This window comes from Kogia breviceps, chromosome 1, assembly GCF_026419965.1.
Source record: "Kogia breviceps isolate mKogBre1 chromosome 1, mKogBre1 haplotype 1, whole genome shotgun sequence".
NCBI classification, from domain to species: domain Eukaryota; kingdom Metazoa; phylum Chordata; class Mammalia; order Artiodactyla; family Physeteridae; genus Kogia; species Kogia breviceps.
In genome coordinates this window covers 18,532,525-18,549,378 of record NC_081310.1, presented here as the reverse complement: position 1 = coordinate 18,549,378, position 16,854 = coordinate 18,532,525, and the positions used below count along the sequence as shown (strand labels likewise).

The 16,854-nt window shown below is 37.7% G+C and overlaps 1 protein-coding gene and 1 long non-coding RNA gene across 6 annotated transcripts in view; one reads left to right on the top strand and one right to left on the bottom strand.

The window, feature by feature from the left end:
• Positions 1-16,854, top strand: part of LOC136793770 (uncharacterized) — a 21,021-nt gene extending 4,167 nt beyond the window's left edge. The window contains exons 2-3 of one of the 2 annotated variants that reach the window (XR_010839430.1): positions 794-1,011; positions 16,121-16,854. This is a non-coding gene — a long non-coding RNA (uncharacterized lncRNA). Of the gene's footprint in view, positions 1-324; positions 1,321-16,120 lie in introns of those variants that run through there. The other variant, XR_010839433.1, reaches the window with a different exon arrangement.
• MARK1 (microtubule affinity regulating kinase 1) overlaps positions 13,318-16,854 on the bottom strand; it is a 149,070-nt gene continuing 145,533 nt past the window's right edge. For all 4 annotated transcript variants that reach the window (XM_059039758.2, XM_059039747.2, XM_059039791.2 and 1 more), the window contains one exon: positions 13,318-15,664. In XM_059039758.2, coding sequence (XP_058895741.1) covers positions 15,310-15,664 — 355 coding nt within the window. In that variant the 3' untranslated portion in view covers positions 13,318-15,309. The remainder of the gene's footprint in view (positions 15,665-16,854) is intronic.

The following is a 16,854-nucleotide window of genomic DNA, read 5'->3' as shown; positions in this document are numbered from 1 at the left end:
GCGCCACCAGGGAAGTCCAGTATTTTCTTAAAAAATATATCTGTAGTTGATCTGTGGTGATCCCATTCGTGCAGATCCTAATAAATGCAAAGTTGGGGCATGTCAGGCATAGCACATTTTTATTTCACTTAAGGGGTTGGGTTTCTGCACCAAAGATAAAGATCAGAGATTTGAGGTAAATACCATGTAAGCCTGGGACTGCAGTTAAAGGATATTACAACTAAAATTCACTACAATTGTAAAATCTAGGGTCTTCCATAAATTGCTTCTCTTTGAAATCTGAAGAATTTTTTTTTTTTTTTAATTTTGTTTTCTCTTTCCCAGAGGGAGCAAGCTTTTTCCTGTCTTGTGATTACTGTGAGGGGCTGAACATTTGGAGGTGATCCAGAGTCACCTGAGCCCAGGCTGGGCTGGGCCACAGCTCAAATTAGACCCAGTTCACCTCTGGTAAACCCAAGCCTCAAACTTCTGGGCCACCATCGTCAAGAGGCCAAAGAGGTTGATCTTATCGGCACTGGGGCTGGAAGGGGATTGGAGCGTAGTGTCAGCATTTGTTCACCCTGGCTCAAGTCCAGCAGGGCCCTGGCATCAACCACGGTGGGAAAGTTCGAGAAAGTCCACGTGCTTCCCAGAGCTGTCCCTCTGCGGCTTTCTCAGCACAATTCCAGGGATAAGAGGGCCATCGCGTGGCCAAGTGATTTGTTTCCTTTTTATCTGGGGCTCGTCCAGATTCCAGTCTAGCTTGCCAACCCACATGTAACTAAAAGCTTGGCTCTCTCCCCCTCACCTGTAGGCGTCACCTCTCAGTAGCAGGCAAGTCCCGTTCCTCGGGTCCCCGCACCCAGCTCAGCGACTTGCCCGGGAGTGAAGGCTGCACGCTCACTTCTCATCCGTGAGAGGCTTGTCCGCCTCTGGAATTCCATTCACCAAGGCGTCCCTGCACCCCCCACTGGAGCATCATTCTCCATCAGAAGCAGAAGCAGAAATCTTCTGTGGATGAAGCTTTAAAGCGTAATGTATAACATTCAAAATCATCCTTCAACACTATAATGGAATTGTATCTTATTTGGTTGGATTTATTCAAAAGCCACTGAAGATTTGGAAAAACCACTGAGCTATTTGTGCTGAATATTGATAATAGAAAAATGTATGTGTAGAGAAAAAAGGTCAGAATTATGACCTTATGAGTTAAAAGAAAACAAACATTGCTGACAAAACCTGAAAAACCTGCTTTGATGTGTATTCTCCTTTGCCAACAGTGCATCACTCAATTTTATGTATATATTCGAATATAATAATAAAAATATCATGTATTTCCTGGAGGTGGGTTAAGATATTTTAATAACTGGTTCTGTATTTAGAAAACAGCAACATGGAAAACTATCTTGGCTTATATATAGCCAAACCAAGTAAATATTTAGTTTGATACAACAATACTTAGCACAAATAATGTATTGATTAGAAGGGAATGCTATCATATATGGAAGAGAAAAGAAAAACCTGAAGCTGGCAGAGGGTGAGGTGGGGGAAGAAGAACACTAAAAAGTTCTGATTTTAGGGTGGAATTTAGTGCAATGAAGATGTAACTGGAGACATGAAAGTGTAGATTCCAAACGTATTAAGACAAATTGAATAGGATGGGTTTGTCAGAATGCACATGGATAAATCTCACACATATAGCTCTGCACAGAGTCATTGTAAGTGAGGCAGACAGCGACTAAATGTTCAGTACTCAGAAGATTGAACTGTTGAGGTATTTCTATTTATTTTCATAATGCGAAGTAATAAAACTGACTTACCCTTTTGTCAGTGGCTGAATATAGCCCAAAGTAAAAAGCAGAAACTAAAATATTAGGAACTCAGAACTGTCAAATGTTGACCCCTTCCACTGAAAATGAATGGAACCATTTGGACAGAACTTTGCTGACCCAGAGAATGAGGGATCATTTCAGAGTTCTCTAGACCAAAGTCATTTTATTCTATATCCTTTGGTGCACTCTAAGGACAAAAGTAAGTACAAAGACAAATTTGAATTTCATTTAGCACTTTAATAGTTACTGTTAATACTGGTATCACTATTTTGGATCATTTTTCTTTTATTGGCAAGTAAAATAAATCAGTAATTCTGTTTGCTTTGCTATAAATCAAGAGCTTCAGAGTGACAATTATATGTGTCATTTATGATAAAAGAAGGCATAATTATAGTTTGGATATAAAATTAAGAATTTAAATATTACAGTTGTGAAGTAATGTTAGGACTAAACTGAAAATGGCTATGAACTTATTACATATGAGTGTGTACATATAGATAGATGGATAGATAGACAGAGAGGTATTTTTTTCCATCTCTGTCTACTGAAGTGGCCTACAGCTCACATCATCCTAATAGCACAAAGTCAGATAAGCACCTCTAGTGCTCAGAGTTTGGTTTCTAATATCAATTTCCATGGAAAGGAAATGCGGCTTAGGAAAAATTGGCCGAATGCATGTCTGGGATACAGAAGGTGTAAGATGGGCTTGGGATATCTTGTTACTAGAAAGCAAAGACAGGTAAATATTGTGCATTTTAGGCTACCTGGGCCAGTTAAAGGACTGCTTTAGCTAACATAACATTTTGGTTAAACACACACACACACACACACACACACACACACACACACACACCTAATGACCACAAATAACTGAAACAAATTGAGTCAATGAAAAGCCATTGGCTCATCACAGTATTCTAAGAGAAAAAATGTGTACAGTATGAAAAGAATGTGGTTATAAAAGACTATGGGTTTTTTTATATGTTATTTTAATATCTCTAGGTTTTTGACCCTATTAGACTCACACAATATGAAAAGAATGCAGAATTCCATCAAGTTCCAGAAAATTTATAAAACCATTACATTTTTTTTTTTTTTTTTTTTGTGGTATGCGGGCCTCTCCCGTTGTGGATGGAGCACAGGCTCCGGACGTGCAGGCTCAGCGGCCACGGCTCACGGGCCCAGCTGCTCCGCGGCACGTGGGATCCTCCCGGACCGGGCCACGAACCCGCGTCCCCTGCATCGGCAGGCGGACTCTCAACCACTGCGCCACCAGGGAAGCCCTACCATTACATTTTGATATGAGGGATCCAATGGAATGAAGTTGAGAGTGCCTTTGTAGCCAGATGGAAGGACATTTTAAACAACCTGAGTGAATCAAAAACGTGAAAAATTCAACTGGAGCAGCAAAGAATGTTAGCCTCAAATCCATGAGTAGGCAGAAGAAATAAACGTTCTCTTAGTTAAATCTAGAGAATGTGGGCCACAAGACCAAGCACCTTTCAGGGGCAACGGGGTGTCGGTTGTATAGACTGGTCTGTAGTGTTCCAAACACTGCGGGTAGTAGGACACAAGCTCTGCATCCCGGACAGGGGCTTTCTGTGACCTCTAGTGGTTCCCTCGGGTAATAACTGGAACTAACAACAATTTCAACGTGTCAAAAATTTTAAAAGAAATGGTATGGCATTTCTGTGCTTTGGGCTGGGATTATATCCATTCAATATGGTGGCAGGGGTTATCTCACCCTGACCCAAATCTTTGACTGACAAATGCATTATTACTCGAATGCAGCTCAAAAGACCAAACTTTTCTGAAGATGGTTCCACGAAGAGACATATAAAAGGGGATGTTGGTGAGGACGCTGGAAACCACTGGCAGCAAAGAGACCAGAGTGTAAAGCCTTCCTGGGCCAGACTTTGGACCAAATCATTATGACATTTTTGAATTCTGTTTCCTCATCAGAGAAATGAGGGTGTGAATGAAATGATTTCTCAGGTCACATCTGTCCATGATATTCTGGGAATACAACATGCACAAGAGTTTAAAAATCTGAACCAATTTCTCAGTCTGGAGACATTTCTTTTTTTATAACTGTAAGAAAATAAACATTTGTTAAATGTCTGGATTGGAGAAGACTTTTTATATGGTTAAGAGTAATGAAAGAAATTATAAAGTAAAGACCAGTAATTCAGAAGACAGCATTAAGAGAAATAAAAGACAAACAACAAGCTGAGAAATACTGGCAACAAATAAGAAAAATAATAACAGCAAACTTCTATTGTGTCTAACATTTATTAGGGTCTTACAAAGAGCCAGCCGTATTCTAAGAGCTCTACATGGTTTCATTGCATGGGTTCATTTCTTTCCATAGTTAATAAAATCCCTTTAACAAACAGGATCATACTTTTAAAAGAAGCAGGTTAAAGAAAGCATTAATTTACTGCTCAAGTTTTAGATCCCATCTTGTACTTGATATCTGAAGCAAAAGTGCTTGGATTATTTCACCCTGTTCAGCCCCTGCACAAGTAGCTAAGAAAAAAAATATGTCTGTTGTATGTCTATTTGGAGGTCATTTAATTTTTAAATAATAAGAATCCGTTTTTCATTTGCTGGAGAGAACAGCTGAAAACAAGCTGTAGGAAAAGTGAAAAGGGGGACTGTCTTTTTAGAGAGAGAACAGAGACTATTTTGATGCTAGTGAAATTGAAATGCCACTGGGGAAGAATCTCCAGCATCATGTTTTCTAGTACTTGCCAGGTATTCTTTTCCCCAAATCAGTCCACTCTAAAGGGAGGACAAAAGGCAATTTTAAGACACAAAGTTACCTGAAAGTATACAAATTTGGAATCACCTATCTTGAAAGGAAAACATTGACTGAGGCCTGCTAAATGAAGCCAAGCTGATTTTAGAAAACAATAATAATTAAGAATATGTGTAGGGCTTCCCTGGTGGCGCAGTGGTTGAGAATCCGCCTGCCGATGCAGGGGACACGGGTTCGTGCCCCGGTCCGGGAGGATCCCATGTGCTGCGGAGCGGCTGGGCCCGTGAGCCATGGCCGCTGAGCCTGCGCGTCCGGAGCCTGTGCTCCGCAGCGGGAGAGGCCACAACAGTGAGAGGCCCGCATATCACAAAAAAAAAAAAAAAAAAAAAAAAAAAAAAAAAAAAAAAAAAGAATATGTGTATACCTACAGTGAGGGCATGACTCTTATGAGCTAGGGTTATTTCTACCCTTTGTTGTTGTTGCTGTTCTTTCTTTAAATTGTGGTAAGATATGCTTATACAATTGACCATCTTAATCATTTATAAGTGTAGAGTTCAGTGTTGTTGAGTACATTCCCATTGCTGTGTAACCATTCTCCAGAATTATCTCCATCTTACAAAACTGAAACTCTAAACCCATTAAACAACAACTCTCCATTTCCTCTTCCCCCAGTCCCTGCAAATAACAATTTTACTTTCTGTCCCTATGAAATTAACTATGAGCTACATCACATAAGTGGAATCATACACTATTTGTCTTTTTGTGACTGGCTTATTTCACTTTAGAGCATACTGCTTATGTTTTCTTCTGGAAGTTTTATGGTTTCAGGTCTTACATTTAAGTCTTTAATCAATTATGAGTTTATTTTTTTATACGGTGTAAGAAAAGTAGTCCAGTTTGATTATTTTGCATGTAGCTGTACAGTTCTCTCAACACCATTTATGGAAGAGGCTGTCGTGTCCCCATTTTATGCCTCCTTAGTCGTAGATTGACCATATACATGTGGGTTTATTTCTGGGCTTTTTATCCTGTTCCATTGATCTGTGTGTTTGTTTTTGTGCCAATACGTTACTGTTTTGATTACTGTAGATTTGTAATTTGATTACTGTAGTTTGAAATCAGGGAGGATGTAAACTAAACAGGGTGTATAGTTTGATACAGCCAGTTTTGTTATTTCTCAAGATCGTTTTGGCTATTTGGGGTCTTTTGTGTTCCCATGCAAATTTTGGAATTATTTGTTCTAGTTCTGTGAAAGATGCCATTGGTATTTTGATAAGGATTGCACTGAATCTGCAGATTGCCTTGGAGAGTATGATAGCATATTTAGCAACATTAATTCTTCCTATCCATAAGCATGGTACAGTTTTCCATTTGTTTGTGTTGTCTTCAGTTTCTTTCTACAGGGTCTTATAGTTTTTGGTGTGCAGATTTTACCTTCTTGCTTAGATTTATTCCTAGGTATTTTATTCTTTTATTGTGAATAAGAATGTTTTCTTAATTCCTCTTTCTGACAATTCATTGTTAGTGTATAGAAATGCAACAGATTTCTGTATGTTAACTTTGTATCCTGCAACTTTACTGAATTCATTTAATAGTTACAACAGTATTTTTGGTGGCATCTTTAGGATATTCTCTATATAGTATAATGCCATCAGCAAACAGTGATACTTTTACTTATTTCTTTCTAATTTGGATTCCTCTTATTTATTTTTCTTGTCTGATTGCTGTGGCTAGGAATTCCATTTCTATGTTGAATAAAAGTGGTGAGAAGGGGCCTCCTTTTCTTGTTCCTGATCTTAGAGGAAAAAAATTCAGGTTTTCACTGTTGAGTATGATGTTAACTGTGGGCTTATCATATATGGCCTTTATTGTGTTGAGGTATGTTCCCTCTGTGCACACTTTCTGGAGAGTTTTTACCATAAATGGATGTTTAGTTTTGTCAAAAGCTCTTTCTGCATCTATTGAGATGATCATATGAGTTTTATTCTTCAATTTGTTAATATGGTGTATCACATTGATTGATTTGTGGATATCAAGCCATCCTTGCATCCTTGGGACACAACTCACCTGACCGTGGTGTATGATCACTTTAATGTATTCGTGAATTCTGTTTGCTAAAATTTTGTTGAGGATTTTTCCATCTATGTTCATCAGTGATATATACTTGTAATTTTCTTTTTCTGTGTTGTCTTTGTCTGATACCTTTTTTGGTATCAGGGTGATGCTGGTCTCATATAATGAGTTCTGAAAGCATTCCTTCTTCTTCGATATGTTGGAATAGTTTGAGAAGGACAGGTGTTAACTCTTCTTAAAATGTTTGGTAGAATTCACCTGTGAAGCCCTCTGGTTCTGGGCTTTTCTTTGTTGGGAGTTCTTTTATTTTATTTTTTTAATATTACTGATTCAATTTCAATACTGGTAATTGTTCTGTTCTTATTTTCTATTTCTTCCTGATTCAGTCTTGGGAGATGGTATGTTTCTAGGAATTTATCCATTTATTGGTATTGTTTGTAGTAATCTTAGGATCTTTTGTATTTCTGTGGTGTTGGTTGTAACTTGTTTTTCATTTCTGATTTTATTTATTTGGGCCCTCAATATTTTTCTGGATGAGGCTGGCTAAAGGCTTATCACTTTTGTTTGTCTTTTCAGAGAACCAGCTCTTAGTTTCATTGATCTTTTCTATTGTTTATTTAGTCTCTATTTATTTTTGGTTCTGATCTTTATGATTTCTTTCCTTCTACTATCTTTGGGATACTTTTGTTCATCTTTTTCTCTTTCCTTTAGGTGTAATTTTAGGTTGTTTGAGATTTTTCTTGTTCTCTAAGGTAGGCTTGTATTGCCATTAACCTCCCACTTAGAACCACTTTTCCTGTGCCCCATAGAATTTGGGTTGTTGTGTTTCCATTTTTATTTGTCTCCAGGTATTTTTTGATTTCCTCTTTGATTTCTTCAGTGACCCATTGATTGTTTAGTAGCATATTGTTTAGCTTCCACATATTTGTCTTTCTGCAGTTTTTTTTCTTTTAGTTAATTTCTAGTCTGATAGTGTTGTGGTTGGAAAAGATGCTTGACATGACTTCAATTTTTAAAAATGTATTGAGACTAGTTTTGTGGCCTAACATGTGATCTATCCTAAAGAATGTTCCATGGGCTCTGAAAAGAATGCATATTCTGCTGCTTTTTGATAGAATCTTCTCTCAGTATCTATTAAGGCCACGTGGTCTAATGTGTCATTTAAGGCCAATGTTTCTTTATTGATTTTCTGTCTGAATAATTTGTTCATTGATGTAAGTGTGGTGTTAAAATTCCCTAATATTATTGTGCTACTGTCAATTTCTTCCTTTATGTTTGTTTATATTTCCTTTATATACTTAGGTGCTCCTTTGTTGGGTGCATATATATTTACAACTGTTTTATCTACTTGTTGGATTGATTCTGTTATCATTATGGAATGCCCTTTTTTGTTTCTTTTATAGCCTAGTTTTTTTTTTTTTTTTTTAAGTCTTTATTGAATTTGTTACACTATTGCTTCTCTTTTATGTTTTGGGCCATGAGGCATGTGGGATCTTAGCTCCCCGACCAGGGATCAAACCTGCGACTGCTGCATTGGAAGGCAAAGTCTTAACCGCTGGACTGCCACAGAAGTCCCTATATCCTAGGTTTTAAAGTCTATTTTGTCTGATATAAGTATTGCTACCCCAGCTTTCTTTTCATTTCCATTTTCATGAAATACCTTTTCCCATTCCCTCCTTTAGATAAATACCCAAAAGTGGAATTGCTGGATCATATGGTAGCCCTATTTTTAACTTTTTTGAGGAACTTCCACACTGTTTTCCATAGTGGCTGCATCAATTTACATTCCTACCAACAGTGCACATGTTCCCTTTTCTCCACATTTTCACCAACATTCGTTATCTTGTCTTTTCGAAAATAGCCATTCTAACTGGTGTTAGGTGATTGATTTGGATTTGCATTTCCCTGATTTTTAGTCATGTTGATCACTTTTTCATATACCTTTTGGCCACTTGTATGTCTTCTTTAGAAAAATGTCTATTCAGAGCCTCTGCCGATTTTTTGGGTTTTTTTAATTTTTTGCTATTGAGTAGTATGAATTCTTTATATTTTTTTATATTAGCCCATTATCAGATATATGATTTGTAAATATTTCCTCCAGTTCTGTAGGTTGCCTTTTCGTTTTGTTGATGGTTTCCTTTACTGTGCAGAAGCTTTTTAGTTTAATATAGTAAACCCCATTTGTTTATGTTTGCTTTTGTTGTCAAAACAAAAACATCATTGCCAAGACAAAAGTCAAGGAGCTTACCACCTATGTCTCCTTCTAGTTTTATGGTTTCAGGTCTTAAAATTTGGGGTGCCAGATGTGAGATTCAATCTCTTTGCTACTCAGGAGTAGCTGGGAGTTGAGTTCCCTCTTGATTATGAGTCGCTGAGCCATGGTGTGGGGTTTATTGTGGGACTGTGTCTCAGCCTCTCTTACCCATTTTGATGTGGGTTTTTCCCTCATTTGCCCAATGTATACGAGTTGCTAGTTTTCAGATTTCTTTCAAAGGATATTGTTCCATATTTAGTTGTAGATTCAGTGTATCCATGGAAATAGGTGAGTTCAGGATCCTCCCACATCACCATCTTGAACAAGAACCAGCTTATCAATATTTTCTAAAAATTTTGAACATGTCACTTTTATGAAAAGGAAGAAAAGGCTTTATTATTTCTTTAAACAGGATAGAGTATAAGATTTTTATTGCTATTATAAATTATTTTATGACTCTTGGATAGGCAGGTAACATTCAAGGGACATCTCAACAGATGAAATTTCTGAATTGCTATCAATGTCCGTTGCAAAACTGAGCCAAGAAAAAACTGAGGCACTAAGACACTAACAGTTAAACGTTGATCTCGGGAAAAATCTTTTAGCGACTTAGGAAGTAACTACTTGGGAAGGAAAATGAAAGATAATTATTAACAATTAGCATGAGTTCACTAATGAAACATTATATCAGATAAACTTTCCCTTCTTCCTTTTGTTTTGTTGTTGTTATTGCTATCATTATTAATGTGTACCATGGGAAGTATATCTAGATTTAAGCTGAACATTTTGCAAAGTCAAAACATGGAAGAGTGGCCTGAATAATAGATTTATTACTCATAATTGAGTAAACGAAATACATGCAGATTCATTTCTCCATGTGCTTGTGCTTCAAGCCCTTCCCAGTGCAGGATGAAGCTGGGAGGGATAAGGAGGGGGAAGAAGAGGGGTGTGCGGGTGTGCTTTGGGATGTGGTCTTCTACTTTGTGTCTGGACCTGTAAATATTTAGGGCAGGCTAGCCTTGTCTCTGCTGAAGCAGCATCAGCATGACCAGTTTTGGGGGATAGCTTAGATTCAGCATTATAAGAGCCTTTCAATCATGATATTTTGATTCTTGGACTAAGTTTATTATCAACTAATCTAGACATGGATAACAATAATCTATACAAATTTCTATGAGGGTTGAAAAATTTGTCCAAAGTGTTTATGGTGACATCAAACTTCAGAATGCCTCATGTAGAATAAATTAACTACTGATGGCATAAAGAAAAAGAATCAATCCAATATAACTCAGGTTCCACCTTAATAAAATTAGCATTTTTGAGAATCTATAGTAAACTTTAGTTGGCTTTGCTTATATATAAATAGACATGACTTGGACATATGTTTAAAAAATTTTGATTTCTCACAATAAACAGGTGGGGTTTTCTATTGTTTTACTTGCTTTATTATATCCATGACACCATCTAAGTTAAAATATGACTTACCTAGAGATGATCTGAGACTAGTTTTCCTCAGCTTTTTTCAACTTCATATTTCAATTCAAAGTGAATATCACTAAAATTTCTTTTAACAGAAAGAAATTTCAGTGAGTGTACCATTAAATGTACCGTTCAAACCACTTAGCGTAAGCAGCAATTATTTAGGAAATTTTACAGAACATGTCTATTTGCAATAATAATACAGTTGAGCACTAGTTATCTAGGTAAAAGGTTTTTTTTTAAAGATGATGTCTTTTACATATGATATTCCATATCAACAGTTTTTTGGGACTTATTTCCATAACATACAGTATGTGCTACTAAGCATGCTGAAAAAAGTTGAAATATGTACTGGCTGTAATATTATCAATTTTCTTTTCAGATAATTCCTCCTTATCATATACCCTTCTCCTTTCCACACCTCTTGCTTTATACTCATGAAAATGTAGTGTTCGGTTACATACAGAGAAAATGCAATGATGTTACTTACAGACCAATGAGATGAATGAAAAAAATATTTAATTTTTAACCATGTTGGCTTTTTAAAAAATTGTATTAAAAATGTTATGTAGACCAGTTTCTGTATAAATATATGATCTCATTTTTTACATTAATTCAGTTAGAATATTAATATTTGCATGCTGGAAAACTTTTGAATGGAGGCTAGATATTGTGACTATTATTACCATGTCAGGTGATGCACACTTTGTATTCCTATTAATATTCCTGAGGTCTGTTCTGGAACATAAGTTACTTAGAAATAGTTCTCCTGGATATTGCTTGTTAAACTTTGTTAAGCAGGACCAATGCAGTATTTAATCTAGGGCTAACTGGTTCCAGCTACTGACGCAAAACTGAGTACCCACTGACCCATGAATTATGAGGTTTTTCACCGTGGCTGATTGGAGCAGGCATTACTTCTGTATGAGGTTTGATGATTGTTCCGATTTTTCAGGTGGTTCTTTCATTGACTTCATGTAGTTTTCTCACATGCATGCACCAATCTCTGCATATCTCTGGGGTTTTGGTACAGTTCTCTCCGCTCCAGACTTTAGCTGTCTTGGTCTCCCTGGTCTCTCAGCTCTGACTCCTTAAGGAGGAGCTTCCACTGCATTTCCCCTCCATGTGCCACTACCCAGAAATTCTCCTGAGGCAGACAGCTGGGTCAATCCCCGGGTTCATGTGTTTCCTCTTAGGGATCACTGTCCTCCATTGACTGATACACAATGTCCAGAAAACATTTCATCAAAATGAAAACATCGTATGAATCTGTTGTTTCATATATTTTTGTGGTTTTTTTTCTTGTTTTAGGTGGAAGGATAACTCTAGTACTTGTTATCCATGTTAGAGGAAAGTGGAAGTCTTCATACGCAAGCTGCAAACTTGAATCATATGCCAGGAAGCTCTTTGTACCACCCACTCCTCCCTTTTATAGCCCATATCCTGCTCATGCTATCTTGTTGATACATCTTTTGAAAGGTCTCTCAAATACACCCTCCTTTTGATCCTGTGTTAACCACCTCTACCTAGACTATTTCATACAGGCTTTATTGCTTATAGTGTCTGAAAAGATCTTCCTGGCTCTATCTAGCCTTCAATCATCCCACAAATTTCTATTACAGATTTTTTTTTTTTTTTTTTTTACTGCTGTTTTCCCAGAACCTAGAATCTGATATGTATCGGTACTTGACAAAATTGCTGAATTAATGAATTGCTCTTCTTTTACAACCGATTTATTAGGTATTTCCTGGGCTTCAAAAGCCCTAATTACTCCCCTCTAACCACACGTCAAGTCCAAGCTGAGGCTGCCAATCAATGCTTTACATAATCGTCTATCCATCAACTTAGTGTGAACCCTGTCAACTTCCTAGAACAAGTGGTTCATTTCTCACATCTCACAGCCGTTATTAACTGCAAGCCTTTTCTCACATGCTCCTTCCATTCTGCCCCTTGAATTTTATCCATCCTCAAATCCCTTCCTTTCTCATGTTCACGCAGCACTCGCCCCTCTCTGAATTCTTATAGCATCTATTCTTTGTGATCGAGCACTTCCACTGTCTCCTATTTGAGTGCATGTTTTTTTGCCTTGTGCAAGTTTGTATTTTGTCTTCCCAAATGGACCAAAATTTTGGAGAAGTAGGAACCTTCTTTTACGATTCCTTTATATACCTTAAGGCACAGTAGGTACCTCAGTAGGTATTTAAAAAATGAAGGCAGAGATCTTGATTAACTGACACATGCTGTAAATCACTTATTTGTAGTAAATGGACGTCTCATTCATCACATGCCATTTTCTTGTCCACATTGTGAAATGGTACCACTGGTGAAAATCACTTCACAATAAGGTCTTTTGGGTTTTAAATCAAGGCCTATCTTATTGGTCAAGATTCTAGAGTGTATTTCAGCTTATTATTTACCAAATTTTTATTTATCAAATACTGTGCCCAAGTCTCTACAAAATAATTTAATATTAGGGATGTTAAAGCAAATCATACTTAAGCAGAAATGAAGGAAATCCTGATATCACATAGCCAGTGAACATAAACTGGTATTTATTTATGCAAACATACTATAAAATTCCTCTAAATCTTCAAAAAGAAAGTTATGTTGCCATATAAAATGGGAAAATCTAAAGTGATTTCATTTTTAGTTCATAAAAAATATTGAAGTAAAATTCCTTGCCACAAACACAGAAGAGTTAACCAGAGTGAGAAAATGCGAAAGAACATCAGCTTTTTGCCTTGGAAAAGGCATGTCTATTTTTTAAAAAGTGTTTTAATTGATAGGAACTCCAATAAAAAAGATCAACTTTTTCTTGTCATAATGACATCTTGGAAACCTACACAGCTTTCCCCCCATCAACTAAATTTAGCACACACAAAATAAACTCCCCATACAGAATACTTTTGCCCTAGAAAACAGGTAATTCACATTCTGATAAAGAGCAAAAGACAAGTGCTTTATTATGAGAACTGTTCAAGTAAAATTTCAGTGTGCACCAGTGAAGGTGAATAAAGATTTGCATCAATTGTTTTGAATGAACACTAGGTTAAAAAGGGGCTACACAGTTGTTGGTGTTTTTTTTTTTTTTCCAACAGCATCCTTTGCTAAGGCAAAAATACACTTCATTTTAGAACAGAACTTTACAGAAGAAAGCTACGTCACAGTACAGTACAGATCACCCTAGTCTGGAAGCCATCATGGAATGGCACATCACCTACGCTTAGAGCTTTCTAACGTAGGCTAGAATTACAGTATTTAATCACAGCTTTATTTTCCTTTAAACTGATAAAACTGGAATACACTTTCTATTTCTCAGGAGTGTGCAGATGGGGCCCATATGCTGATATTACAGTAATTACAACATTAAATAACATTGCACAGTCAACCTCCAAGGCTAATTCAGTAGAAAATAACAAGTATTAAAATGTACCTTTACTAGTGGTTTTACATCGCATATATCACTAATTATGAAAGAAAAGTAGGCAAATTACAAAGCTGCACATTATAGGCACAATGATGTGGAATAAATACAAGAAATCTGGCAAAATATTAAAAACAAACAGGTCACATGGGAACCAACTGAACAACCACATAAGCGTAAATCAATAATATACTGCTATAAATAGCATGTTTTGCTCGGAAGTCTCTTAAGTAATGACAGATACTACTGTGTCGGGGGTGGGTGAAGAGGCTGGGCGGAGCACGAGGCAAACGTTCCCAATGCCAGTTAATTCCTGAGGTGGCGTTATTTCCTAACTGATGCATTGATCAACACTGTAAAGACGAGTTTGTGCTACGAAACAGCCCCAATATTATTGTACTTCCGCAATTAATGTTATAGGATTTGGAAGGCAGCAAACCTAAGTGACATTTTAAATTATAATAGCCAGATGAAGTATTGATTCTTTTTAATTTTGCTGCTACAATTAGCAGTGGGCCAGAAAATACTTTATTATTTTTTTAAATCTTTTTTTGTGGTACGCGGGTCTCTCACTGCTGTGTCCTCTCCCGTTGCGGAGCACAGGCTCCGGACGCGCAGGTTCAGCGGCCACGGCTCACGGGCCCAGCCGCTCCGCGGCACGTGGGATCTTCCCGGACCGGGGCACGAACCCGCGTCCGCTGCATCGGCAGGCGGACTCTCAACCACTGCGCCACCAGGGAAGCCCGGCCAGAAAATACTTTAATGTTCAAAAGAAATTTGATGTAGGTTTAACTTCTTCCCCAGTACTTCTTAGCTAGCTCAAGGCAAAGCTATTATTATTTTCATGTACTTTATTTTAAAAACGCTAAGTGCCAACACTGTAAACATTTTGTATCTTCTCAACGAAACCTTGTCTGATAACAAGGATAAGAGCAAAGATAAGCAGGAGTAATTCTGTGTATAATAAAGCTGATCTATTTATCAGCTTCTGGTTTAAATTTAAATATGATTTAAAAATAATTTTTAAAAGTCCATGCTACAATTGTAAAGACTATTTCTGTGCACTTTTAACTGTGGACACAATTCTCAATTTTCAAAATTGCATGATGGAGGTAAGAATTTTAAAAACCCACCAGAATGTAAATAACAGAAAGAACATTTTCAACTCAAAGCATCAAACGTACATTTACGTGCAGAAATCTAGACAACTATACAGGTTTTTAGGCAATCATCTGTTTTATTATACAACTCTATAAACAGAAAATGAACAGAAATACACAATATACTTACCTGTACATGTGAACCTACTTTTTTAGCTACAGATATTTATTATAGTTCATACTGACTTTAATTTTACAGTTCATAACTATGTATAACCTTATTGCAGTAAGGGCAAAATCGACATGAGGAGATTCACAGGCCAATCACATTAAGCACTGCCAGTACATTCAAAAACTGTACCTCATACATGGATGCATCTTCCCTGATCCTGTAAATTTGAGTTTCTTTACAGCTTAAGCTCATTTGCTATTTTAGACGCAATGTTCTTAAAGGCAATAGAAGTCCCGGATATTCGCTTGAAGCGGACCCCGTTGAGGGACAGCCGTGGCAACTTGCAGACCTCCATCTCCCACTGCACCAGGCTGTCCTGCCTGGCATCTCCGTGGACACAGAAAAGCAAAAACCGCTCTTTCTGTTCGTAATCACAGTTATTTGCATCTAGCACTTTCCGGATTTCTCTCATCATGTCACCGGGGTCCATGGAACTCGTGGTCTTCATGCTCCACGTGAACCGCAGAGAACGTGGCTTGGAATCTTTACCCTCCTCCTTGTCTCTTTCTTTCGGTTCCCCTGTTGTACTTCTGGAATAAGAGGACAGAGGGGGGAAAAAAAATGAAAACAAAAATTCCACTCGGCAAAGAAATCAAAACGCACATGAAATCTAAGTGGTCACAATCCAGTGCTTAATAAAACTACTCAGTTTGCAGACTACCTTCAAGCTGATACAAAGATTTGTCTCGTCTTGCTGTTACAAACACCAGACTTCCGGGACGCCATCTGTTTTGACTTTTATTAATATATCTTCCAGTTAAGATAGCACATTTTCTTAAATATATTTGTTTGTGGGAAGTAAGTTTGCATCCAAAAGTAAAAAATTTAGTACTTTTCCTCCATATGTCTCTGTTTAAGTTGGAAAATGCAGACCCTCCATTTTCTGTACATTTATACAAAATGGATACCACTAGCATGCTGCTTATAAATACACATTTTTGAAATATAATGAAAACTTTCCTTTCTTTTTTACCTTTTTTGGGTAGGAGAAGGACTGGGGACAAGGAGAGCAGTGATGGCTACAGAGGGATTACTTGTACCTGATGACGGTGAGAAAGAACGTGGTACTGCCAACGGGGCAAAGACGTCAGGCCACACCACACACAGGAGTGCAGACGTCCGTTCTAATGATTTCAACGTTTTGCTCAAGATATCCTTACAGCAGTCTACAAGGCTCCACGTGACCTATACTCCAGCTCCCAACCCCAACCCTTCATCTGTTATTTTCCTCCTTGCTCACGCCCATCAAGACCCACTGGACTCCATACTATTCTCCGAACATACGGGGTATGATCTTGCCTTATGGATCTAACAGAGGCCGTTCCCTCTGCCACGAATGCTTTTCCCTCACACAGATGCATGACTAACTCCCTTACTTCTTCCCAGCTTCTGCTCCCTTTCTCCATGTGGCCTAGCCTAACTACCTACCACACGGCCAGCTCCTACCCTGGCAGCACGGCCGGCCTCCCCACCCTGCTATTTTCCCCTATAGTACTTATCCCGTTCTTACATAGCATTGAATTCATTTATTTATTATGTTTATTATGCGTTGCCTGTCTCCACCGCTAGACTGCAAAGGCCAGGAGGAGGAGGAGTTTTGTCTGTTTTGTTCGCTGACACATCTCAGACATTTAGAACTGTGCTAGGCAAACAGGAGGTGATTAACACGTATTTGTTAAATGAACGAACCTGATTGGATTTTCCTTATTGTAGGTCTCCC